The sequence below is a fragment of the Lepidochelys kempii genome, chromosome 9 (genome assembly GCF_965140265.1).
Source record: "Lepidochelys kempii isolate rLepKem1 chromosome 9, rLepKem1.hap2, whole genome shotgun sequence".
Lineage (NCBI taxonomy): Eukaryota > Metazoa > Chordata > Testudines > Cheloniidae > Lepidochelys > Lepidochelys kempii.
Window position 1 is genome coordinate 55,079,644 of NC_133264.1, and position 27,471 is coordinate 55,107,114.

The following is a 27,471-nucleotide window of genomic DNA, read 5'->3' on the forward strand; positions in this document are numbered from 1 at the left end:
CCTCTGCCCCATCCGTCCCCCCTGCTCTCGGTCCCTTGACCGCCCCCAGACCTCCCACCCCTAACTGCCCCCCACAACCCCATCGAACCCCCCCTCCTTCCTGACTGCCCGCTGGGATCCCTGCCCCATCCAACCACCTTCTCCCTGACCACCCCTGGACTCCTTGCCCCTAACTGCCCCCCACCACCCCATTCAACCCCCTCCCCTCCTTCCTGACTGCCCCCCCAGGACCCCTGCCCCATCCACCCCCTGCTCCCTAACCCCTGACCGCCCCCCGCTGCCCCATCCAAACCCTCCCCTCCTTCCTGACTGCCCCCCCCGGGACTCCTGCCCCTCCCAGCCGCCGTTCCCCGCACTCTGACCGCCCCAACCCCTATCCACGCCCCTGACCACCCCCCAAACTCCCCTGCTCTCTAGCCAAACCCCCCCCCGCTCCCTGCCCCCTTACTACATTGCCTGGAGCACTGGCGCGGCTGCACCAGGACAGGCAGCGGTGCTGCGCAGCACAGAGCACCATAGAATCATAGAATATCAGGGTTAGAAGGGACCTCAGGAGGTCATCTAGTCCAACCCTCTGCTCAAAGCAGGACCAACACCAACTAAATCATCCCAGCCAGGGCTTTGTCAAGCCTGACTGTAAAAACTTCTAAGGAAGGAGATTCCACCACCTCTCTAGGTAATGCATTCCAGTGTTTTACCACCCTCCTAGTGAAAAAGTTTTTCCTAACATCCAACCTAAATCTCCCCCACTGCACTTGAGACCATTACTTCTTGTTCTGTCATCTGCTACCACTAAGAACAGTCTAGAGCCATCCTCTTTGGAAACCCCTTTCAGGTAGTTGAAAGGTCAGATCAGGCTGGGCTCTGCAGCTGCGCTGCCCAGAGAACTGCACTGCACAGCGGCGTGGCTGCGGGGGAGGAGGGACAGCCTCCTGTGCCAGGAGCTCAGGGGCCTGGCAGGACAGTCCTGCAGGCCGGATGTGGCCCTCGGGCCGTAGTTTGCCCACCTCTGGCTTAAGTGGATTATGGATCATGCATAACATATTATTGTTTTGCAGCACAAACTTCTATCTGCTGAGTCTCAAAATACCAGAAACTCATTCTAGCTAAGGGAGTCTACTATAAGGAAAAAGAGGAAAGAGCACTCCATTAGTATATACCACTTATCTTCCAAATTCTCAGACAGGAAGGATGCAGGGATCACAGCACCACTGGCATCATATTAATAACAAAGCAAAATGCTACTTACTGTTAGAACGATTATACATGGAGCTTTCCAAAAACGTGTCATATTTCTCACTAGATTTTTTGGCCATTTCAATTGCCATGTTAAGGTCTTCCATCCACTTCCCCATCTCCTGACGGGTACTGCAAAATAAAGAGTGCTGCTGGCTAAGCATCCTGATTTTGGACTGGGATTTAGTGCCAGATTTTTGAATGAAGATAAACTTTGATATCCCAGCATTCTGAGCTACCAAAATATGATGTTTGTTCACAGTTTATCATATAGCAACAGAAGCAGCTTTCCTGACAGGGATTTACGTTCCACAACTTCATGTGTGCAAAGTCATAGAAAATTTCACTCCTCCCCATCTGAAATCCATCGGGGCTTGTTAGGAAAGTATAGAGAACAGTTGCAATGCTCACTGGCCCATCCTGTGCAATGGTAACTTAGTTAAGTTGATCTCCCCCGAACCTAATTCCCTCCAGACCTGAGCTATGACACTACTCTCAAGGGAGCTGATGTACCTACATTTTTAAAACAGAAGCCCTTTTAAAAAAAACAACATTTTCCAACCTATATCACACAGAATAGGAGACATTGGTGGTAACTATCATAGAATATCAGAGTTGGAAGGGACCTCAGGAGGTCATCTAGTCCAACCCCCTGCTCAAAGCAGGACCAATCCCCAACTAAATATAAGGAAAAGCTAGTAACCTCAGATAATTATGTATGGTAACTGCTGGCAAAAGCTGACTTTTTAGTTGGTGACCACTTACTAAGTGATTCCTTATGAAGCCTTCTGATGGGGATCTGGCCTTTTAAATGCAGAAAATCAAGTTTAGGGCTCACCAAACATCTAATTACAAATAATCCTGGTAAATATATTGCAGCATGCCATTAAAATGTAAGACACAGAATGGGAGGGTGGAGTAGGGAGAAGTTAAGAGTTTATGATTAACAAGCAGTTGAAGACACAAGTTTAAAAATCATACACAATCTATACTGAAAAGGTAAGAGAATGAATAGACAGCAGTGTCAACTGACAGTGGACCTGTAAGACTCAACTGCTGTATAATTTTAACAGCATGTTCTAGGGTTGTGTGCCCACACAAATCTTGAGATGAAATTATAAGGAATATCATCATTCTTTATATGGGCTTTATGACTAATCTACTTTTTGAGATAAGAAATATTTTCAGACTGAAGACCATATTAAAGGAAGGTATCTTAAACTGGGTAGGTAGAATGACACTGAAAATGATAATACTGAAGCATTTGAAGGATGGCACTCCTTTTAAAAAGTATATCTATTTTAGCTTTCATCTTCAGAGTAAAATAGAGAATGCAGGATGCTGAAGATTTATTCCAGAGCATATGGAAACCATTTATAGATTATATGGATGACACTGTGATTACTGGGTAAGAACTTCATAGGTCATATTTATATATGAATAGTGGCTACAGAGTAATTTTTTCCTTTTAGTATCAAGACAAAGCATTTGCTCTTTTTTAAGTTTTAGAAAAATCCTGTCAAACATTTCCAAGTTATGACAGGATGAAAAAAATTATATATTCTTCTGATTTTAAGCATATTTCTAAGCTTTTTTTGGCTCACAATTGACTAAAAAATGGCTGAACTTCAAAACTGACATTTTTAGGTAAGCTAGCACTCGAAAAGGGTTAGTTTAGTCCTTCTGCTAATATGCAAAATATAAAATAAGTGACTGGTAAGCCATTAAAAACTTGATTTCACAAATGTTTGGCAATAGCTTTTGCTAACATTAGGAGCTATGAAACTAGCTGAATAAAAAAAACTACAAAGAATATGTAACCTTTAGATTAAGGGCTCCAATTCTGCCTCACCCGTGCATGCATAACTTCAACTGAATCCCATGGGAATTTTAGATGCACAAGAACAACTAGGGTCTGTTTCTAGGAGACTGTAGAAATGCTAAATTAAATTTTACATCTGGAGTATAGAGAGATTACATCTTGAGTATAAAGAAAAACAATAAACCGGAGTGAGAGTAAACCAATAAACCAATCCAGATTTAAAAGAGTCTTTTTAACAACAAATATTACAAATTTTGTAGTGAAATACAATGAAATACAACCTTACTGTAACATTGAGGTAACAAATTTATAATGCTCCAAATCTGGAAATGGAAAAGTTTAGGTTCTCACTAATTTAGCCAAGCTCTTTGTACATCCTGTCCTTTCTACAGCATATATTTATCACCTTAGTGTAAAGTTTTGCCTTGCAAAATTGACATACAAACATATCAATCCCAACTGCAAAGCTCAGACTGAATTAACTGGAGACTTCCCTCAGTAATGACTGAATAAAGACTGCAAGATTTATCTGATAGGTCATGAAAATATTCTGTTTTCTAATCACTTACAAAAAAAGAAAATTACAGAGAACTGAATATTGTGCAGAAGAAAAGTTTACTTTTGTAAATCAGTTCTCTGGCTTATGTACCAGTCCTTCTAGATCACGTCTTTTACTATCTGCCTGAATGCTGTAATATGAGGGAAGGGTCTTGATTTATTGTTGTGTTGTCCAGCAGGGAGAGCGATAGCTGCTAACACTCAATTTTCTAAAAGAGGAAAGAGCTAAGTTGAAAAGAACTTTGTTTACTTTACAAGCCATCCTTGAACTCATCTCATTTCCTGGCTTGTGCAATGCCCAGGAATTCTGCACTTCTTAATCCCATTTTCATTTTCTACATTTTAACTGGGGTTAGGGTTTTCTTGGCTCTCTAAAATATGTTCATGTTTAGATTGCCAAATAGCATTACTTGTATCTTTCCCCCTTTTCCTGTTTTAAATCAATTGGTTAAAGGCTTTCACTGCAAGCTCAGCCAGCTCATCAGGAAACAATGCACTAGCAATGTCACTTCTGCTGCTGTCCCTTTAAGAACTCATGGTTTGGTTAGATCAAATACTCCTTTCTGTGACATGACATTAATAAAAGGTATGTAAATACTGAATGTTTTATATCTATTGTCAAAACCATGCTTTCCTGAGGGCCCATGAAGCACTCCCCTGGCCCCTGCAATCAGCAGCCAAATGTTTAATCCAAGGGCTCTTACCTGCTTGTGGCTGGGAAGAAGAACTACATACCTTGCTGCCACTACTATGGTTTTCTGAGCTGAATAGATTGTGAAGCAGTGTGGGACAGACCATTCATTCTCACTCTCTTCCACCTAACATGAAGAAAAATGGTTTCTCTCATCACTCACTGTGCAATGGTATGTACCCAAGTTGTTCTCTCTGGTTGGATAGGAACTAATTCACAACACCATGACTTCAGAGTTGCAACAAGTATGGAAGTCAGCTACTTCAGAAGCACCCAAAGTCTATTTTGGTTCTACACAGGAATCTATGTGTTATAATTCTAGTGCAACATCTGAAGGCTGTGTAAATGCCATAGCCAATGGGGTCGGAAAGGAGCAACTCCAACCAGGGTACATCTTATTACTCACCGGAGGATCCAGCACTATTAACTGTAAGTCAAACAGACAAAGAATAGCTCCATTAGAAGAAGAGGTAGAAGAACTGATATGGCTAGTTGTGAAAAACAACAGCACAGATCAGCATTCCCAGATCAGTCTCAAACAGTCATGCAAAAGTTAAGAGTTAAACAAGATTTCTCTTCAGATTGCTTTGCTAGTGAGGTGAAAAGAATGAACCCTTCATCCGCTGGTTTCACTCACAGACTAAAGCATGAAAAAGGTCCAGTCCACATAGAATCATAGAAGATTAGGGTTGGAAGAGACCTCAGGAGGTCATCTAGTCCAATCCGCTGCTCAAAGCAGGACCAACATCAACTAAATCACCCCAGCCAAGTCTTTGTCAAGCCGGACCTTAAAAACCTCTAAGGATGGAGGTTCCACCACCTCCCTAGGTAACCCATTCCAGTGCTTCACCACCCTCCTAGTGAAATACTGTTTCCTAATATCCAACCTAGACCTCCTCCACTGCAACTTGAGACCATTGCTTCTTGTTCTGTCATCTGCCACCACTGAGAACATCCTCCTAGCTCCATCCTCTTTGGAACCCCCCTCCAGGTAGTTGAAGGCTGCTATCAAATCCTCTCTCACTCTTCTCTTCTGCAGACTAAATAACCCCAGTTCCAGCAGCATCTCCTCATAAGTCATGTGCTCAGATCCCTAATAATTTTCGTTGCCCTCAGCCGGACTCTCTCCAATTTGTCCACATCCCTTCTGTAGTGGGGGGTGACCAAAATTGGACACAATACTCCAGGTGTGGCCTCACCAGTGCCAAATAGAGGGGAATAATTACTTCCCTCGATCTGCTGGCAACACTCCTTCTAATACAGCCCAATATGCTGTTGGCCTTCTTGGCAATGAAGGTACACTGCTGACTCTCTTCCAGCTTCTCGTCCACTGTAATCCCCAGGTCCTTTTCTCCAGAACTGCTGCTTAGCGAGTCGGTCCCCAGCCTATAGCAGTGCATGTGATTCTTCCTTCCTAAATGCAGGACTCTGCACTTGTCCTTGTTGAACCTCATCAGATTTCTTTTGGCCCAATCCTCCAATTTGTCTAGGTCACTCTGGACCCTATCCCTAACCTCCAGCGTATCTACCTCTCCCCCAGCTTACTGTCATCTGTGAACTTGCTGAGGGTGCCATTAATCCCATCATCCAGATCACTGATAAAGATGTTGAACAAAACTGGCCCCAGGACCGACCCCTGGGGCACTCCGCTTGATACCGGCTGCCAACTAGACATCGAGCCATTGATCACCCATTGATCACTACTCATACATCTCCATGGTCTTTGAGAACCCTGGCAGCGAGGCTGTTTTCAACAGCCTGGAAGCGCCTCACTCCCGACCAGCACATGAGACTTTAGTTCAGCATAACTGCATGAAGTGAATGTACCAAGAGGCCTCAGTGCACAGTGGCTTATTTATTTATTTAACCAATGCTGTGGTGCCCTTTGAAAGAAATTACTTACCAGCATGCCATGCAGAGGGAGGTATCCATGAATTTTGAACTGATTGGTACCCGTGACTCCTTTGCTTGTGTACAGCAGCATATCTGAGAACTGACAGAGGAAGGAGGAATATAACCTGTATGCCTAAAAAGATATTACCAGGTACTTTTTTCATACAGATGTTTCATTTAAGTTCACCATTGTTTGTAATACCTTTTAAAAGCATGAAAATAAAGTTTCTTTCTCTACTAATTTTGTCCATTTCCATTAAAAAATTTGCTTTGTTTCTCTAATGGAGCTTGATATTAACATGGCTTTTTAAATGTACTTAAATTAAATAAATGGGTGTAAATAAACAGTCAGAAAATGGACTGGATTACTGTTGTCCTCCATATACCATGAGAAGAGAATCAGTGAACTTTTGGTTAGCATGTTGAGCTCCATCACCTCTGTACTGGGACTCAATCCCTGAAAAACAGCTTGGTTTGTGGCTATGCCTTGAGGACACTTGATGTGTAGACAGCAAAGGAAGCACTCACCAGAAAGAACATCCTCTGCTGTAAACCTTTTTTAGTGAGCTTGTACAAGCAACCCTCCCGGATAAATTCCTGTGGGGAAAAAGAAAGTTACATCAAGCTTTGCCTTTCTCCAAGTGCACAGAGTTTTGAGGTCTCTTCCTTTTTCCAACTTTCTCTTTGTTGCCAACACCATTTGGAGTAAGTGATAAAAGGCTGGACTTCAGCATACTGGCTACTGAACTAATGCCCCATTAACCTTATAGAACACTAAACTGTCCATTAGTTCTCTGATGTGCCACACTACTAATATGTAAAAAGAAAAGGAGTACTTGTGGCACCTTAGAGACTAACAAATTTATTTGAGCATAAGCTTTCGTGAGCTACAGCTCACTTAATCGGATGCATTCAGAAGAATAATATACCTAGAATCTAAAAAATCCTCCCAAAGTCACGGATACTCAGGGTTAATGCTAACACTGTGGTCCCTACTCTGTTGATGTTCCTCTCATCAATGCTATATTCTCCATATTCTCTCAGGCCACTCTAAAGCAGAGGTAAATCAGAGACTGAACCAGTAGAGACCTAGCAGTGTGGTCATTGTTTGGTGACGTAATGTATTGCCTCTTATCCAAGGGCCAATCATAACAGCTCACCGAGTACCTGTTGTACTCAGAGTATTGCAATGGAATATCAACCTAAGTTGAACTATTTTTGTTTTTGTTCCTTACAGTACCATTACAGGGGGAAAATGTGACCTGATATACAGGCACATATCCTGTGAGAACCCTTACAGGCTTTAAGATAAACACATAGTTAAAGTCTGTGGCAGGTAAATAAGTAGGTCATATAAACGTTGTTCCTAAGTAATCAAATAAAGGCTTTAGAAGTTAAGCAAAGAAAGTTACCTACTCTGTCAGGTGCTATGAGGTTATCAATGCCAATCAAGTCATGTTGTAGCTCTGTCAGCTTCTGGAAATTCTCCAGGTGGATCAAGCTGTTTTGGAGCTGAGTTGTCATCTCTGTAACCTCCTTCAGTGCATCTGCAGGAAAAGCAACACCAACACAGATCAGGGCTCCGCAGACAAAGCCAGAGGTCCTAGCCATCAATCTACCATCAGTTATTTTGTAACACTCAGTTAAAAGGGCTCAAATTTATGTATGCATTTATTTTTAATCACATGGAGAATATCATGCAACTTCATGGTAATTACATGTTTCTGGAGATTACCAGGTAATTACAATTTGTAAATCCAAAAGTAATTACCATGTAACCAATACGTTACTTTGAAAGTTAGAAAATATTACACTATATGGTATGGCAACTTCTTTGCTACATTTATATATTTAACCAAGCAAGAGTTTCTGAATGAGTATTACATCTTGTCCTCCACAGTAGGAAGCAAGGACTCATTTTCCAACTTGGCTTAAAAATATTAAAGACTGTCAAAAGTGAAAAGGAAAAAAGCTTTGGGCAATGGCAGAGGAGAAAAGGATTTTTCTATTCAAATAGAACGGTATTCATTAAAGCTATCTTTTTCTTTCTGCTACTAACAGCTGTTAATATAATCTCCTATTCTGGGATGGTGCTTTTGAAGATGATGTTGCTTTAATACAGGGACAATGGTACCAGAGTATGGCATGAGACTGATAAAGCCCCAAACTAAAGCAATTTTAAAACACAAGTGAACACATGCTTTGACCTTAAACATTTTCCTTTCAGTTTTGTACTTTTCCATTTAGCATTTTCTATTAATTTTAAATGGTATTGAATTTACTAGACTGTATTAATTTCACAACTTGAATTTACAGCATTTTAAGCCAAAACATCTTTCTTTGTGGACTAATATTATCACTGTTAAATGACTGTAGAACAAGTAGAATGAGCAAACCATACTTTTTGTAGGTCCAACAAAAAAAAATTTTACACACACGCGTGCACGCTCTTTCTCACACTTTAATTTATTTTCTCTTCAATAGCAAATTTGCTAATCATTTTGTCTGTCCTGGGAAAGGACAGAGTTCAGTCTCCAGAGCTGTCAATCACATGCAATAATATCAGAAGTACTTTTTTCCCCCTCTCCCTTCCCTCTTCTAACTTGTCAAACTCAACATTGACTAACCAATACTTTCAGTTTACTTGTGTGAAAGGGGCATTTGAAAGCTATATATTTACTCAAAAGAGGGAAGAATTACCAGACATGCTATCCAAGAGAATAAATTAGCTGGTAATTTCTGTGTTTCAGGAAGGCACTTCTGGTAATCCTTTTGTGCCTGGAAAGTGACTGGGGTCAGTGTGTGAAACACATATTACCTAACAATATATTTATAATTAAGGGAAATTTAATTCAGGTGTGTTATCTTAATTTTCAATCACAGCATGCAGGCTCTTTCTCCCAAAAATGTCTTCAATGGAGACCATAAGGTCTGATTAGCAGTGTCCGGTAACCAGATATTGATTCCACAGTTTTCTTCTATTTATGCTAACCTCCTAAAACGTACATTATGTCTAACGGTCATATAATGCTCTTTGTCATACATGATTCTGTGATGCACACCAGGCTCCATTTATCAATGGGAATTTGAGGTCTTTTCCCTGCATTTTGAATAGCATTTGAGGAATAGTGCTGGTGACTAGCCAAGTTTCTTAGTTCAGTGTAGACAGCTCTCCAGACATTAAGCATGTGTCATTTTTTGTTTTTTTTGTGTGATGGCAAAAAGATGAAAAAAACAGTAAAACTCTGTGGACCTTTAGCCATGAAGCCAGATGGAAAAACACAGCACCTCCTGTCCCAGTGGAAGATAGGCAGTGTTTGTAGTTCAGATGCCCTCCTGGCAGGAGTAAAAGAAATAAGGAAACCCATTTTTATAGGCAAAGTGGCAAGATACTTCTTGGAATAGTTAAAATGACTTTTCATTCAATAAAGAAAAAACTAGGTTGGGAGACTTCAGTAATTTGGATGGCCTCAGAAATCCCATTATATATGGTTGCAGCACCAGTTTTCCGTTATTTGAGTGTCACATCATCCAGTGCAGATACTGCACTTTCAGGAAACTAGTGAACACTCCCAACTCCAGGCCAATGAGTTTGAATGGGAGAATTTGTGGGATGCTGTAATCCTCATGTCCCAGGTTCCACACACCATGTCTGTATCTTATTCACACCCTTGCATACTTCATGGAGATGAATTTCTGCCTTGCCATCATTAAAAAGAACACCAGTCTGATTCAAATATCCCTTGGCTTTGAGAACGAGCCTTTCATAATTTAGCTGTCAAACTTTGTACTGTGGTGAAACACTGATTTTTGAGACAGAAAGTTATATCAGAGAGGTATTAGAACTGGGTATCAGATGACCATGTCTACCAGAATCAAAGTCTACAAGCTTTCACAAGATGATTGATCGTTTCCTTTCCTTCAGGAACTTGGGGGTTGGACTGAAGACAATTCTTCACATGCAGAAAAAGTGGTGAATCCTATTACAATTCTGGCAGCTGCTCAACTGCATCCTGAACATGCTGCTGATGGGGATGTAGCTATCTGCTCTCACTGATATCATTGTCTTGGGTTGGTAGATGAACAGTAGGCCAGGGAGGAGTGAGCTGGATGCCCTTTATACCAGCTTCTTTTCTGCTTGTGGTCCCTTTTGCTGATCTGCCGTGCTGCAATCAGCTGCTTCTGATGGGCAGCTCACCTGTGCTGGGCTGAAACAAAGGTACTTCAGACATGGTGTTGCAATGTACCCTGTAGTGGGAAGGTGAGCTTCTCAGAGAGAGTGGCCAAAAGCAGGGAACTGCCTGGAAACATGAGCTCAGTGGCCTGGGAGAAGGTTGCTTCTAATCACACCAGAAATAAGAATGAGCCACTCTGAAAAAGGGTTGCTTGAGTGCTATGCCAACAGGGCACCATTCAGAGAAAAGACACTCTCACCTCCACCAGCAGTAGCTGAACAAAGAGATTCCCTGCTCTTTAGGTGCTCAAATGGCACCTGTCAGTAGTATACAGGGAGATGGTGCAACTACTGGAGGAACCAACCAGGAGCCTTTCTCCTCTTGACCTGCTGCTTACGAACAGGGAAGAATTGGAAATAGAAGTGGGCGGCTACCTGGGCAGCAATGACCATGAGTTGGTTGAATTCAGGATCCACACAAAAGAAAGAAAGGAGATTAGCAAAATAGGGACCCTGAACTTCAGAAAAGCATAGCAAATATAGCTTTTTTTTTTTTTTTGGCCCCAGATCCCTAAATGGCCCCCTCAAGGATTGAACTCACAACCCTAGATTTAGCAGGCCAATGCTCAAACCACTGAGCTATCCCTCCCCATAAGTGTCCAGAGTGACCTAGACAAATTGGAGGATTGGGCCAAAAGAAATCTGATGAGGTTCACCGAAGACAGGTGCAGAGTCCTGCACTTAGGACGGAAGAATCCCTTGCACGGCTACAGGCTGGGGACCAACTGGCTAAGAAGCAGTTCTGCAGAAAAGGACGTGGGGATTATAGTGGATGAGAAGCTGGATACGAGTCAGCAGTGTGCTCTTGTTGCAAAGAAGGCTAACGGCATATTGGGCTGCATCAATAGGAGCATTGCCAGCAGACTGAGGGAAATGATTATTTCCCTCTATTCGGCACTGGTGAGGCCACAACTGGAGTATTGCATCCAGTTTTGGGCCCCCCAGTACAGAAAGGATGTGGACAATTTGGAGAGAGTCCAGCGGAGAGCAATGAAAATGATCAGGGGGCTGGGGTACATGACTTATGAGAAGAGGCTGAGGGAACTGGGCTTGTTTAGTCTGCAGAAGAGAAGAGTGAGGGGGGATTTGATAGCAGCCTTCAACTACCTGAAGTGGGGTTTCAAAGAGGATGGAGCGTGGCTGTTCTCAGTGGTGGCAGATGACAGAACAAGAAGCAATGGTCTCAAGTTGCAGTGGAGGAGGTCTAGATTGGATATTAGGAAACAGTATTTCACTAGGAGGGTGGTGAAGCTCTGGAATGGGTTACCTAGGGAGGTCGTGGAATCTCCATCCTTGGAGGTTTTTAAGGCCCGGATTGACAAAACCCTGTCTGGGATGATTTAGTTGGTGTCGGTCCTGCTTTGAGCAGGAGGTTGGACTAGATGACCTCCTGAGGTCTCTTCCAACCCTAATCTTCTATGATTCTGTCTGTCTGTAACACAGAAGGGAAGCCAAATAAAAGTGCAAAAGGAGCTAGCACATCTGAGAACATGGTAGCCTCTGCAAGGGAAACTCACTGCTAGGCACTTGTCTGAGTGGTGCTGGTCACACTCAAACACTGGACAGGTAATCTAGAGTTCTTCAGTGGAAGCAGAAATATCGAAGAGGGAGGATGGACCAGATTGCCTGTTATTGACAGTTCTGAAGAATGTCTCCTAAGCTAAAGGGCAGAACCCAGACGGAACAATTACAAGACATATCTTCATAAGAAAAATACATATTTAGTCTGAGATTTTCAAGGCCATCTAAGGGATTAAATTTAATAGAAGATGTATCTAAATCTCATAGACTGCTTTGCAAATCTCAGTCAAGAGAGCTAGATACCTATACAGCTCCCATCTCCATAGCTATGTGAGCAACTGTCACATCCATAAAAATAGAAACACTCTCTTCCATCTCAGCCTGCAGGAGAAACAGGATAGCTTCTAGGTGTCAAGCTTGCTTGTGCATCCACATGACAGAGAGAAAGAGATGGTGAGTTCTGTGTATAATGAAATTTTTGAGGTAAGCTAGGTCAAGGAAAGGAGTTTCGCATTTAGTTCTGAGCTGCAATACTTCTGGATTCACTAAGAGATGCTGAAATACAAAGGATATAAAGGAGAGAACAGAATTCAGACTAGCTCACTGCTCACTCACTCCTGCAGTCGGCATAGTCCTGGTGTTCTACTGTGTAATGCTTGCAAAGTCTCCCCAGGATCAGCTTGTAGTGTATCAGCCTCTGGATGGGCTTGAGCAGGAAAGTGTTGAGTGGCAGATAGCAAACCTTCTGCAATTCAAACTCCTTATAAACCATTTCCAGTTTCTTTAAGCGCTTAGTTGCTTTCTCCAGTTCTGTCAGGACCTCATCATGTTTCTGCAAGTAGCTGGTAAACTCCTGTTGGATCACAAGAGACACAGGAATGACTAGAAACTTGGGAAAAACCCTTAACATGGTCTAGATTTGACCAATGGACACCAAGAAACACTAGCATCCCCTTGTCCCTCATCTTCAGTTTTATTTACAATACTGAAACATGAACAATATAAACAAAAACTGCATATGCCCTGACTGTTGGTAAAAATAAACATTCGCAATACTGTACCATATATCGTAATTGCTCTATTAAAAATCTCTAATAAATATATTCATATATGGCTAGCTGGCTTTTGTTCTCTGGACAGCGTCATTACTTACATTTTATAGGTGGTGTTGGTAGCACTGCCTATTATTAAGGTTGCCTGACACTTCCCACTACAAGACCCTGTTTTCAGTTGCTTTTAACTTTCCCAAACTTTAACTGTTTGGGCTGAAATTTTTCCTGCTGGAAGTCTGCCTCAGGCTGAATTTTTTTTTCTGGAAAATTTCAATCAAAACAGTTTAGCTATTTCTGATTCCCAGACAGAGTGGAGGAGAAAGGCACCTGACTCGAATGCAAAGGGGACAAGAGCCGGACTGGAGGGAGGGAAAGGAGTATATTGGTACAAGAAGACAGGTGAGACTGGTAGTGGTTGGGCAAGGAGATTGAGAGCGGGAGCTGGGGAACAGGATGAAGGGGAGGCTGGGAGACATTGTGGGAGAGACCAGGAGTGGGTAGGAGAACCAGGGAGGAAACCTGAAGCCAATATGGGGGAGGAACTCTGAGATTGGACAAGGAGCTGGGAAGCGAAGGTGAAACTAAGACTGGCTGTATAAAGGGACTGGGACTTGACAAAGCCCTGGCTGGGATGATTTAATTGGGGATCGGTCCTGCTTTGAGCAGGGGATTGGACTAGATGACCTCCTGAGGTCCCTTCCAACCCTGATATTCTATGATTCTATGACTTGAAACCAGATGGAGGTGGGGTGAGGGAAATGGGTATTGGGGGGCCAAGGAGACAGATCAAACAAGAAGCTGGGGAAGAACTGGGATAAGGAGACAGGAAGATGATGGGGGAGACTAAGATTGGACAAGGAGCCGAAGGAGGGATACTGGGACTGGGAACCAACCGATGGTGGTGATGGGGAGACATGGACATGACTGGAGGGCAGAGGTTGAGTGGGGAAGAGTGGAAAGAGATCAGATGAGGAGTTGGGAGGGGAGAACTGGCACTGCCTGGGCAAGGAAACTGGGACTGGGAGTTGGGGTGGGGGTGAGATTGGGACTCTGACAGTGAGCCCAAAAGGGAGAGACGTGGTGGGCAAGACAACTAGGTCCGTGATGAGAAGCCTAAGGTGAGGAAATTGGGATAAGGAACCAGGGGTGTGGAAGAGATCAGACCAAGGACAGGTTGGAGAGGTTGGGGCAGAAGGGGACCAGAAAGGACAGAGAACACTCCCCTCCCGAACTTGAAATAGAACCCAAGATTCCTGAATCTCAGCCTATACAATTTGCCTCCCTTGTGTATATTCATTATGATAAAGTCTTTAATTATCTGTTCACATACTGTTTTTTCCACAGGACACCTGCCTCATTTGGTGCACAGGCTGGGCCTGATCTGGGGATGCATTAGCACTGTATGGCCAAGGAGGCTGTTGTCTGTAGGATCCTTGCTTCATTTGTTGCAGAATTTGTATGGTATGTAGCAATGAGGCGTGGGATTGTAGGGGGAAAAAGGAGGGTCTCATGGCTAGGGCATTTGAATGCTGCCTTGGAGATTCTATCCCTGCCTCTGACACAGAGTTCCAATGTGATGCTGGGCAAGTCACTTAAACCAAACTTTTGATAGGTGATCACTGATGGCATGTTCTTCATTTTCTGGGTGTCTGACTTGAGACCCTGGGATGTGGGTTACAGAAATGCTAACCACTCAGCTGCAACTGAAGTCAATGGGAGCAGTGCTTTGAACATATAGCATATAGTTTGTCTTTCTCGCAGAGGGTAGAATCAACTTCGTCTGTACGAAGTGCAAGTTGGTCTCCATATTGGAAGAGAAGGTTAAAGAACTAAAGACCCAAGTATCAACCCTGCGTTGCATCAGAGAAAATGAAGATTTTCTTGACAGAAGTCAGCATTTGGTACTGCAGGCACAGCATGCTGAAGAATCAGAGAGGGCAGTGCAGAACGTGGAAGAAAATTGGTGGCATGTGACCTCCAAAAGAAGAAAGAGGAGAACCCATGTACCCCCAACGCAGATGGAGGCTCTCTGCTCAGGTACTATGGCGGAGAATGGTTTGGAAGAGTCATCTGAGGGAAGAGATCAGAAGGAGACCCCATTGACCAGAAGGCATGGGATGCATTGTCCTAGAGATGGGGGTTCCATGACCACCACTCCCAAGAGGAGGAGAAGGGTGGTGGTGGTGGTCACGAAGTCCCTCCTAAGAGGGATGGAGTCATCCATCTGCCTCCTGTCCAGACCAGGAGACTTGAGTAGTGTGCTGCTTGTCTGGAGCTAGAATTCAGGATGTGACTGAGTGTCTGCCGAGACTGTTCAAGCCCTCAGACCACTACCCCTTCCTACTTCTCCACATAGGCACCAATGATACTGCCAAGAATGACCTTGAGCGGGTCACTGCAGACTATGTGGCTCTGGGAAGAAGGATAAAGGAGTCTGAGGCGCAAGTTGTGTTCTTGTCCATCCTCCCTGTTGAAGGAAAAGGCCCAGGTAGGGACTATGGAATTGTGGAGGTAAATGCGTGGTTACACAGGTGGTGTCAGAGAGAGGGCTTTGGATTCTTCAACCATGGGATGTTGTTCCAGGAAGGAGGATAGCTAGGAAGAGATGGGATGCACCTAACTAAAAGGGGGAAGAGCCTTCAACTACCTGAAGTGGGGTTCCAAAGAGAATGGAGCTAGGCTGTTCTTAGTGGTGGCAGATGACAGAACAGGAAGCAATGGTCTCAAGTTGCAGTGGGGGAGGTCTAGGTTGGATATTAGGAAACACTATTTCACTAGGAGGGTGCTGAAGCACTGGAATTGGTTACTTAGGGAGGTGGTGGAATCTCCATCCTTAGAGGTTTTTAAGGCCCGGCCTGACAAAGCCCTGGCTGGGATGATTTAGTTGGGGTTGGTCCTCCTTTGAGCAAGGGGTTGGACTAGATGGCCTCCTGAGGTCTCTTCCAACCTTAATTTTCTATGATTCTATATAAAGTGATATATGATGCCAATTATGCTGAAAAATTAGGTCCAAGGTATTTCAAATGGGACATTCCAAGATTAAGAGATATTTTTCATATTTATTTCTCTGTGACTCAGTTCCCAATTTCTAAAATGCAGATGACCCTCCATCTCACAGGATGGCCTGGGACCATATATTAAACAACAAGGATAAAAGGAAATACTGAATAATTGTTCATTAAGAGAGCCATCCTGTGCCCTGAATGAGGCAGGCATCCTGTGGAAAAAACAGTATGTGATCAGATAATTAATGACTATCATAATGCATATAACACAAGGGGGCTGAATTAGGGTTGCAGAGGCAGCCTTAATTCTGGTGTTTCCTAATTTTTGAGTATATGCCATACAAAACAGTAACATGAATCTGGAAAGAAAAAATTAAAAAGTTACAATACAGTTGCTATTGCTGCTTAGTAGTAGTTACAATTTACAATCTACGAAGAGTTTACATAATATTTAACAATCAAAGAGAAAGGAGCTAGTACTGGCAATGTGGACATGTGTAAAGGTTGCAAGCAAATGAAAAACCAGTTTAAGCAGAGTAAGCTTTGGGACTGACTGCAAGCCCGAGAGAGACTAGAACTCAGAGGGGTGGAGACAGGGTCGAGGATTCAGGAGTATGGAAGAGACTGGCAAAAGGATTTGTGCCCATTATAGTAAAGACTCCTCTCCAGAACCTGGAATGGAACCCAAAGTTAAGGTAGTTTAAAGACAGCGGGACTGACACCCCCCCCCCCCCCACACACACACACACACCACAAAAATCAAACAAAACCAGATGTCCACTGAGACAGAGGATAAAAAATTCTGTAGAAATTAGTTACTATGGTAGAGACTGGTTGCATCAAAACCATGGTATTTTTAACCATCTCTTACAGTTCATGTTATAAAAACAAACTAAAGATAGATCAAAAAGGCAGATATGGATAACTCCAATGACTGAAGAACCCAGTATACTGTTACTTTTCCACAGTATATTGTGGATAAGAAAAATGAAAAGAACATGACTGAGGGACATCAAAATACCCCAATATGAAAACAGCAATTGCATCTATGGAATGACCAGAACAGGCAGAGGTGTCCTGGGAATTTTCTTTCTTAGGACTTGTCTACATGGGGAAATTGACCAGTATAGCTATAGTGGAATAATTATTTTGCTACAACTATGCTGGTATAACTGTGTGTGAACACTATTCCCAAATAAAAATTATTTCATTCCAGAATAATTACTCCAGAGTTTAAAAAAAAAAAGAGCAGAGTTATACTGGCATCACTATAGTGGAATAATTGTTCCTTTATATCTATGCTATTTAATCTCCTCATGCAGACAAATGCTTAGTCTTCTAAGCAGCCAGCTCTTATCTGGTCTTAGATGTAGGTGGAATAAAATACAATGGCAGTGTTAGTTGCTGCAAATAGTCTCCTGTTAAATTTGGTTTTAAAGTAATTTACAAACCATAATCAATTAATTTACACATCACTGAGTTGGGTGAAAATGCTACAACTGGAACTACTACCCTGTCAATAAGTGATGCTGAACTTAAAATCTCAGAATGTCAAGAGTCAATTCTTCTACCTTCAGCATGCACATGTTCCTCAGCATGACATCTCCAATCCGTTGACAATCTCCTTTCACATAAGCGTTGGATCGTCCTTCCCTGAAATAAACACAAACAATGGAATGAGAAACTGTACTAAGATGAGGGCCCTGGATACACAATTTTTTGAGTGTACTAAAGATGACTTTTGGATAACAAAAGGAGACAAGACTAGTATTCTGCCTTGCCATCCATCTCCCCATGCTTCCTACTTCAGTTGAAATAATGGGGAACAGCAAATATGGCGGCCACAAAAAAGGACAACCAACCACAACCACACCTACCCCACAATCACATGAGGAAAGGATCAGAAATTAACTCCATGATGAGGTTAGTATAACTGTTCAGAGATTTGTAAAAATAGTCTTGACAGGGTACATCTGAGTTTGAGTTATTTTTGTTAGTTTTTGTACACTGTATTTGTTCACTTCTGCTCTTTCAGAACTAGGCTGCTGAAACCGAATACAATTATTTGGCTTATGCCCTCTATGGCATAATCTTCACAAGCTGAGGCACAACCACCAAGTCATGAAATCCATGGTCTACAAAGGGAAAATTTGGTTTGCTACTATAAAGAGGTAGAAAAATCACTAAATCAATTAAATTCCATGAACAGAACGTAGCACATTGGACCTATGATGGCTAGTTGGATTCCAGTATGCTATGTCTCGGGCTACAGAAAATAACACAAAGGTCATTGGTCCTGGAATCCCTTCTCTAAAATCAGAAAAGCTGTTCTGTGAGAAATAATAGCTTTGCTTATGCATTTTTTATTCATAGAAACATTTGTTTTCCAGTTACTTTAACCAGACAAAGTAAAATACCCCAAAAAACATGTACTATTATCCTTTTGACCTTGTGTTTCTTCTCTTTGCTAGGGCCAGGAAAATGGGGTCAAAATTTTGAAACAGGGAGCAATAGGTTCTGCTACAAAAAACTCAAATCTGTGCGTGCTGAGTACATAACTATACACAAAAAGTGTGGTCAGGCATGCCATTATATAATTTACATGTACAAATCTGAGGGATTGTGGGGACAATGCATGAAACTGTGGCCTTTTAAGAGTATTCCAGCTGTAGTTTTTTCCCTGCCATAATTTATATTTTTAAAAACACCTCTTCATTTATTCCTTTTACACAGTTTCAGAAGTGCCAAATTGTACAGATTTGAAGGATCATCTACAGCCTTTGCTGAGCATACGGCTCTATTAATTCTTACCAGAGTGCTAGCCTTTGCTCCATTTCTTTCAGGAAACTTCGGTGAAACTCATAGATTGGATCTATGTTAGAGAAGAGCAGTGTCATCAGACCTTCAGGCATGGCGTTCTCCTTGATGACTGCACTGCGGAACCACTGCAGGAGAAAATATAAATAACGATCATTTGTCAAATGTTATTAACAGACAATCTGAATTTTAGCTCCTGAAGATACGAGGAGAGACAGAGCAGGAGGGAAGGGGAAACATCGAGGGAAGAGATCATCTAAAGAATATAAAGAAAGATGCAATTTCTCTCCTCGTCAAGCTTCAAAAACTTGAAGCAAGTCATTTGGCCCCAGCCATAGGCATATTCCATGTTCCAGTGGCAAGATGCAGATAGACCATTCTACAACCATAGTAAATTATGTGATTCTGGAACTTTCATAGAATCATAGAATATCAGGGTTGGAAGGGACCTCAAGAGGTCATCTAGTCCAACCCCCTGCTCAAAGCAGGACCAATCCCCAATTAAATCATCCCAGCCAGGGCTTTGTCAAGCCTGACCTTAAAAACTTCTAAGGAAGGAGATTCTACCACCTCCCTAGGTAACTTTCCCACAACCAGTGTTATATAACTGCTTTTATTTCAGCACTAATGTAATGGTTCTTTTGTAAAGCTTGTAACAGTAAACTGAGTTATTCAGCAGTTGGAGACATTTTGCTTTGTATTATATATTTTTTCTTAATATCTTTAGTTCTCAGTGTTTTCACAGGGAGGAAGGGAACATACCTTATGTCTTTGAGGAGCCAGGTATTTCAGTTATCTTATGTACAGTTTAGAATTTCTCAGGTGAAAGAAGAGGAAGTTACTCACATTGTGCAGTAATGATGGTTCTTTGAGATATGTCCCCCCTATGGGTGCTTCACTGTAGGTGTGCATGCATTCCCACACTGCCGATCAGAGAATTTCAATAGCAGTCCGTCCCATCCACACATGTGCATTGCCTCACCCACCATGAGGCCAGCTAACATGCGCAGGCATTTCCCTCTCAGTACCTTCGCTACCACAGTGTTTATTAGCGAAACTCCAAAGTAGAGGGTAGGAGGGTAGGATGTGGAGCACCCATGGAGACAAACATCTCAAAGAACCATCGTTACTGCACAAAGTGAGTAACTTCTTCTTTGTCTTCGGGTAGTGTCCCTATGGATGCTCCACTGTAAGTGACTCCCAAACAGTTACCTTGTGCAGTAACTGAGTTTCTTCGAGATGTGTGTCCCTGTGGGTGCTCCACTTCAGATATCGATGTGTCTTGGCACCATCAACCGGAGACTTATGGTAGCAGTGTCCTCACAGTTTGTGCGTGCGCAGTAGGCATCATGTGGTGCCGTTGGTGCTGCGTCTAGCATGCTCACAACCCAAGCCCTCCATTTCCTTCTCTATTACAGAGTCCTAGCGACGAACTCCAAAGTAGAGGTGAGGAGGGTGGGTAATGGAGCACCCACGGGGACACACATTTTGAAGAACCTCAGTTACTGCACAAGGTGAGTAACCCTCTCTTCTTCTTTGAGTGCTGTGGGTGCTCCAATTCAGGTGACTGTAAAGCAGTGCCCCTCGGAAGGCAGGAGGAACTTCAGGTTCATTTGAGTCGTAGAGGTAAGTATGCTTAGGCCAGCTATGGCATCAGCCCTGGAATCTTGTGTGATTGCATAGGGCTCAGTGAATGTGTGGACAGAGGTCCAAGTGGCCACCCTACAAATCTCTAGTATTGGAACATTGTTTAGGAACGCTATAGAGGTTGAAACTGATCCTGTGGAATGCACTCTGATGTGGGTAGAAGAGTCCGCATTCCGAATATGACAGCAAATGTTGAATGCATGTAGAGATTCATTTAGACTAGTGAGTGGATATTGCACAGCCTTTCAAACACTTGGTAGTAGAAATGAAAAAAGTCTAGGAGATTTCTGGAAAGGTTTGGTCCTTTCCAGGTAAAACGCTAATGGCCCCCTGATGTCCAATGTATGCAAGACAGTCTCTGCTGGAGTCTCATGAGGCTTGGGATAGAACGTAGGAAGATGGATTGGTTGGTTCATATGAAAGGATGATGTTACCTTTGGTAGAAAATTTGGGTGCGGACGTAGCATGACCTTGTCTTTGAAGAATATTGTGTAAGGAGGATCGGCCATGAGAACCCCTATCTCACTCATCCTTCTGGCAGAAGCAATAGTGACCAAGTGTAGGAGGGAACAGGTGGCTCAAATGGTGTTCTGGTGAGTCCTTTCAATACCAGACTGAGGTCCCAGGCCGGAGTAGGTTGGCAAACCTCTGGGTAAATGTTCTGGAGACCCCTGAGGAAGCGTTTACGATGGGGTGAGCGAAGACTGAGGTCCCATCAATCTTATGATGGAATGCTCTAATGGCCGCAAGGTGGACTTCCATTGAGCTTGTTGCTAAACCCGAGCATTTCAGCTCCAGCAGGTACTCCAGCACTAATGGTAGCAGTGTTGTGGAGGCCGGTATGTGTTTTTCTTGACACCAGGAGGAGAATCTCTTCCATTTTGAAGGTAAGTATTACACGTGGTCGCTTTCCTGCTGTTTAGTAATACATGTTTGACTTGTTCCGAGCAGGCTAGTTCGCCATAATGGAACCATGCAGGAACCACATTTGTAGATGGAGTTTCTCCAGATTTGGGTGAAGAGTGCAACCGTTGTTCTGAGTCAGTGGGTCCATTTGGCAAGGGAGAGCTTGAGGGGCACATATCGCCATGTGCGCCATATCCCTACCATGCTTGCCTGGACTACACCAGGACTCTGAAGATGACCTTGGCCTTGTCTAGGCATATCTTGTGTACCACACATGATATTAGGGGAATCGGTGGGAACATGTACATGAGTTGTACATCCCATTTGATGAGGAAGGCGTCCCCCAGTGACTGTGGTCCCATTCCTGCTCTCGAGCAGAACATTGCACATTTGTGGTTTGTTGGCGATGCGAACAGGTCAATGAGGGGAATGCCCCACTGGCAGAATATGGATAGCAGGACTCCTTCGTTCATTTCCCATTTGTGGTCTCAAGAGAAGTATCTGCTGAGCGTGTCTACCTTCGTGCAGTGATGAGCTGCCAAAATCTTAACAACGGGTTCCCTCCTCACCCCATGAGGGGGTCGTTGCCCACCCCCACCCCGAGGATCCCTGTCCCATCCACCCCCTTTCCCTGTCCCCTGACTGCCCCCAGAACCGGGCAGGAGGGTCTCGTGGGCCACCGTAGTGGGTGCCCACCCCTCCCCCAAGAGCCAGAGGCACCTGCCGGGGGGCAAGATGTGGAGTCCCAGCGGCGTTTACCTGGGGCAGCTCCTAGGAAGCATCCGACAGGTCCCTCTGGCTCCTAGGGGCAGGGAAGCATATCTGGGGGGGAGCAGGGGGAGCGGCTGCTCCCCGACTGATCATATCAAAAGTGGCGTCTTAGGCGCTGACTCCCTGGGTGGTCCGGGGCTGGAGCACCCACGGGGAAAATTGGTGGGTGCAGAGCACCCACTGGCAGCTCCCCACCCCAAGCCTGGCCCCAGCTCACCTCACCTCTGCTCCGCCTCCTCCCCTGAACACACCGCCCCGCTCTGCTTCTCCATGCCCCTCTCCCCCGGCTTCCCGCAAATCAGCTGTTCTAAAAGGGCTTCTAAATTTAACGACCGGTTCTAGCGAACCGGTGCGAATCAGCTCCAGCTCACCACTGCCTTCGTGTTCTGACAGCCAGGAAGGTAGGATGTTGAAATGTTTATGTTGTGGTGTATGCACCAGTTCCACAGTTTCATGGTTTCGGTGCATAATGAATGAGATTGATGACCCCGTTGGCAACTGATGTAAAACATGCAGGCAATGTTGTCAGTCATTATGCGAATTGATTCGTTGTTTATGTGAGGCAGGAAGTGTCTGCTGGCACTGCGGACCATGCATAGCTCTAGTATTTTGATGTGTAGCTGAGACTCTGCAAAAGACCATTTGCCTGGAACCATGTGCTGATGCATGTGGGTGCCCCAGCCTATCAGCGAAGCATCCGTCATGATTACTATTGATGTGGGTTCCTGTTGGAACAGGATGTCCATGCATACATTTGCTGGTCTTGTCCACTAGTGTAAAGAGTCCAGGATACGGGGTGGTACTGTAAGTCGTTTGTGCAGTCTGTGCTTGCTGGGTATGTATACGGAGTTTGTCAGGGTTCCCCCCCACTCTGAAAGACCCCCCCTAAGCTAATATTCTACCATCTTAGGTTAAAACTTCCCCAAGGCACAAATTCCTTTCCTTGTCCTTGGATGGTATTGTTGCCACCACCAAATAATTTACACAAAAATTCAGGGCAGGGTCACTTGGAATCCCTATCCTCGCAAAATATCCCCCCAAGCCCTCTCACTCCCTTTCCTGGGGAGGCTTGAGAATAATATACAACCAATTGCCTGAGTAATGTGAGCACAGACCAGACCCTTTTCTTCAGGACACTAAAAATCAATCAGATTCTTAAAAGAAGAACTCTATTATAAAGAAAAAAGTAAAAGAATCACACCTGCAAAATCATAATGGAAGGGAACTTTACAGGGTAAGAAAAAGATTTAAAACACAGAGGATTCCCCTCTAGGCTCAGCTTCACAGTTACAAAAACAGGAATAAAACTACCTCTGTACATAGGAAAAATTCACAAGCTAAAACAAAAGATAACCTGATGCATTTCCTTGCCTTACTTACAATTTCATTTTGCAGTGCTTATACCAGATCTGTCCCCATGCTTTGGTCACCAGCTTTACCCATTCTACCACATCTGGGCGTTAATAACCATGGACCAATGGGTGTTTTAGAGATCGTAGGATTGGATATACCATCTCATTTACCTCCCGACCATCTTTAGGGAACCTTCTCACAAGCACCTGTTCTGGCAAGAAGTCAATCATTTTCTACAACTAGGTGCCGTGGAATGAGTACCTTAACAGTATGGGGGAAGGGATTCTACTCCCAGTACTCCTTGACCCAGAATAAGAATGGGGCAAGGAGACCTATCTTGGATCTCAGGAAGCTCAACAAGTTTGTACGCATTCAAAAGTTCAAGATGATCACATTGGCACGATACTTCCAGCACTGCAAAATTTTATTCAATTTTATTTAGCCAGCAAGGCCAAATAGTTGGCGATTTGGAACTGTAATGTCGCTGAGGAGTAAATTTTTCGCCCGAAGATGTTGAGCCTTTTGTGGTTCTTTATCTTATGGGGTCGATCTAAACTGTTGTTGTTTGCCACACTGATTAGCGGCATCAACTACCAAGGAGTTGGGAGGTAGGAGCAAGAAGAGCAAGTCCACCCACATATCACTTTCTATCTGCCCTTTTGCATGTCGGAGAAATTGCGGCCAGTGTCTGCCAGACTGTTTCTGCGGGTTCCAAAATTGCTCTGCCCATCAATGATGCAATTTTGGAAGTAGATGAAGGTTGTAACATTTGTACCAACTTATGCTGGTTTGTCTGCACTTCCTCCAATGGGATGTCCTGGCTTTGGTCGACTTGCTTAAACTGTTCCTGAAACTGTTTGAAGTCATCTGCCAAGGTAGGCGGTGGTGGCATGATTACCTCATCCAGGCAGGAGGAAGAATTGTGAGCAGGAGATGTCGCTTCCTGATCAGTGCCTGTTTCTGTGTTAACCCCAACATCCTGATCCTCACTTGGCTGTGGGGTGGGAGACCTGGGATTAGACCTCAGCTTGCCTCTATGCGCCATGGATGGCCTGGAGTGGGGGCCCCAGTAAGTTGCCCAGGGTTCCCAATGTGTCCATTGCATTGGGAAGGCCATCAGTGGATACATCCACTGCAGTCCGTATCACGGTTGAACCGAATGGTTTTAAGAGTATTTGGGCCCCATCTGGCTCCAGGATGGTCAGTGGTCTTTCGGTGATGAGTGGTGCAGTGAGAAAGTGAATGGTTCCTGCACATCATCATCATCTTCACTGGACAAGTGTACTGCGTCATGAGCAGTATGGCGATCTCCTCTATAACTTACAGGAGAGCCCTCAGTACCGAATAGTGGGGACGGCGGTGCCTACGAGACAGTTAAGTCACTCTGTTGCAGTAGATTCTGTGATGATTCTGATATCGGTACCGTCAGGGCACTCTTATCGATGATGACACCGGTGCCATCAGTTGTTGTATTGGTTTAGTTGGCACGGTCAGTGCCAACTTGGTTTTCTCAACCAGTGCCGACTGCGATGTTGGTGCTGTGGGGAGGAGGTGTGGGGGGCATGGTGCCTGAGGAGATGCTTGGTACCGAGTCTCTTATGGGTGAATTCGGTGCTGTGGAGGAGACACCTCGCTGTCTGTGCCTTGACTCTGTCTCCTTCGCTCGGGACTCGGTGGTGCCTGGAGCATCGTAGGTGCTCACTTGAGCATGTGTCAGTAGTGACCTGGCAGGAGACCACCTATGTTTCTGCGGTGCTCTCTGCATAGACGCCTGCACCCTCTTCCTCAGTCTTTTAGAAGGAGGTACGTCTCCTGTCCCTGCAGGGGGATGGGCGGGGGGTGCCCGGAGAGGAGGTCTGTTGGTCTGTCTCTGGTTGGAGATTTCTCCATCAGTATCATTTTCAAGCAGAGATTTCAGTCACGCACGGTTCTCACTTTCTGATTACTGCAGAGGGTGCACTTTTGCAGGATATGCGCCTCCTGAAGACTTCAGACACACACACAGTGTCTGTCCAAAACAGGCACTGCTTCGCGGCAAGAGCCACATTGCTTAAAGCCTGGGGAGTCAGGCATCTTAACGGTTAACTGACTTCGGTGTGGGGAAACTATGGGGAGGGTAAGCTGGGAATATAAACGTTTTTTTTTGTTTTACTAAAACTATCACTAACTCTAATTACAACTATTAGAAAGACTAACTACTTAAACTGCTATTTTTAAAAGTTTGGCGAGAGTGATGAACAGTGCCCCTGAGCTCAGTCTTCAGCAGAGGATGGCTGAGAAGGAACTGGATGGCTCAGGTCATGCGCGCGCTAGACACGGCACCAATGGCACAGCAAGATGCCTACTGCGCACATGCGACCCACACGGACACTGCTACCATAAATCTCCAATGGACGGTGCCAGGATGCACCGACACCTGAAGTGGAGCACCCACAGGGACAGCACTCAAAGAAGAATTTATATTTTTTCAAGTTAATGGTTAAAAACCTGGTCCAAGGAACAAGAACATTAAAGAAAGTTTAACACTCTTACTACTGTAATAACTTCTAGGTCTTTCACATATGTCCGTTCAGTAGCAAGAATCTCCTTTGCTATGAAATACACCTTGTCTGTTGGACATTGCTGAAAGAAAAGAAAACTACCAATTAGAATTAAACAAACATACATATATTACATTTCTTATGTTTAATCATGAACTCACTTTCAACCAGTTACTGTATCTCTCTGGGGAGAATTCAAGTAATGTTACTTTGGCAAAACTGTTACCTCCTGCTCCGAAAATGGAATGTTTCATTTCCAGAGTACTGGTAGCCAGATCAGTGTTGGATTTCTCAAACAAACAAATTTGTTGTAAAGTATTTTTTATTTGAGTCTAAAAGAAACCTCTAAACTAAATTAGATAACAATACCACTTACACTTAGATAGCGCTTTTCATTCCAAAATCTCAAAGCACTTTACAAAAGTGGGAAAGGTATTTTTTCAGCTTTGACAGATTTTAAACGATTCTGTAATAAATTTAAGTACGACTTGTGTTTCTAATACAACAGCATCAGTGTTTTGTCAGCTTCCGAATCACTCTGCTTTCATTTACTCAAAGGTGACACTAATTAGCAAAGCTCTTGACTCCTACTGATGTAAAGAAATTCTCAAATTCTTGTAATTTCTAATACCCTTACTCCAGTTCAGGAGTGCTTTCCTCCAGGAGTCATCCCATTAAACTTCAATGGGATCACTTGCGGAATAAGAAACTAGTCAATGTGAATAAGGCATCAGAATCTGGTCCTTTGGTAGCTTTACTTTAGACACCTATAATCATCTTGCATAATTTTACCTGACATTAACCTAAAGAGTCTTATTTTATCAATTTTCTATTCCCGTCAAAAAACAGTAAAACCTCAGTAGGGCTCCCTCTCATAAACAGTCTTTCCACAATACACCATAGTTTCTCTAACCTCTCTGAACAACAGAGATCTCATAGTTCCTTTAACTTTCTGACTCCCTTCTGTTGTACTTTTTTTCATTTCTAAAAATATTCTATTTATAAACAGGTTGAACAATACATCACATTTCAAATGTGGCCTTACTAATTCCTTATACATTGCTAGAATAATTTCTGCTAAGAGAAACAAGATGCCATTTTGTACAATCCAGTCATCTTCATTATTCCGCTCTTTAAATTACAAGTAAATATTGTGCTAGAGGTGTTCACATCTACTCATCACTGCCATAGTTACTGTGAGTGCTCAGTATATCACAGAACACAATTAGGGCTCTAAGTTTATAGGAGTAAATTTTAGGAAAAGTCATAGATTTGTCAAAGCAGGAAAAGTCAAAGTGACTATTGTGAGCTGAGATCCACTTAGGGACATGCAAACTATGCACAGGGTGCTCCTAGGAATGGTCGTGTGATGTCAGCAATGCATTCAGCGTAGGTGACAAAGGCAGTGACAAAAGGAGTACCAGA

General features: G+C 43.6%; 1 protein-coding gene across 14 annotated transcripts in view; it reads right to left on the reverse strand.

The window, feature by feature from the left end:
- The window catches only part of FARP2 (FERM, ARH/RhoGEF and pleckstrin domain protein 2), a 272,153-nt gene that overhangs the window by 10,149 nt on the left and 234,533 nt on the right, over positions 1-27,471 (reverse strand). For 12 of the 14 annotated variants that reach the window (XR_012160855.1, XR_012160856.1, XM_073360436.1 and 9 more), the window contains 9 exons: positions 26,039-26,128; positions 18,824-18,957; positions 17,584-17,665; positions 12,571-12,808; positions 7,617-7,747; positions 6,729-6,797; positions 6,211-6,300; positions 4,352-4,434; positions 1,250-1,368 (listed from right to left, as the gene is read on the reverse strand). Coding sequence is in view for 12 of the 14 variants with exons in the window: in XM_073360436.1 (XP_073216537.1) it covers positions 1,250-1,368; positions 4,352-4,434; positions 6,211-6,300; positions 6,729-6,797; positions 7,617-7,747; positions 12,571-12,808; positions 17,584-17,665; positions 18,824-18,957; positions 26,039-26,128 (1,036 nt within the window). In the remaining 2 variants the exon portion in view is untranslated. Of the gene's footprint in view, positions 1-1,249; positions 1,369-4,351; positions 4,435-6,210; positions 6,301-6,728; positions 6,798-7,616; positions 7,748-12,570; positions 12,809-17,583; positions 17,666-18,823; positions 18,958-26,038; positions 26,129-27,471 lie in introns of those variants that run through there. The other 2 variants (XM_073360438.1, XM_073360446.1) reach the window with 2 other exon arrangements.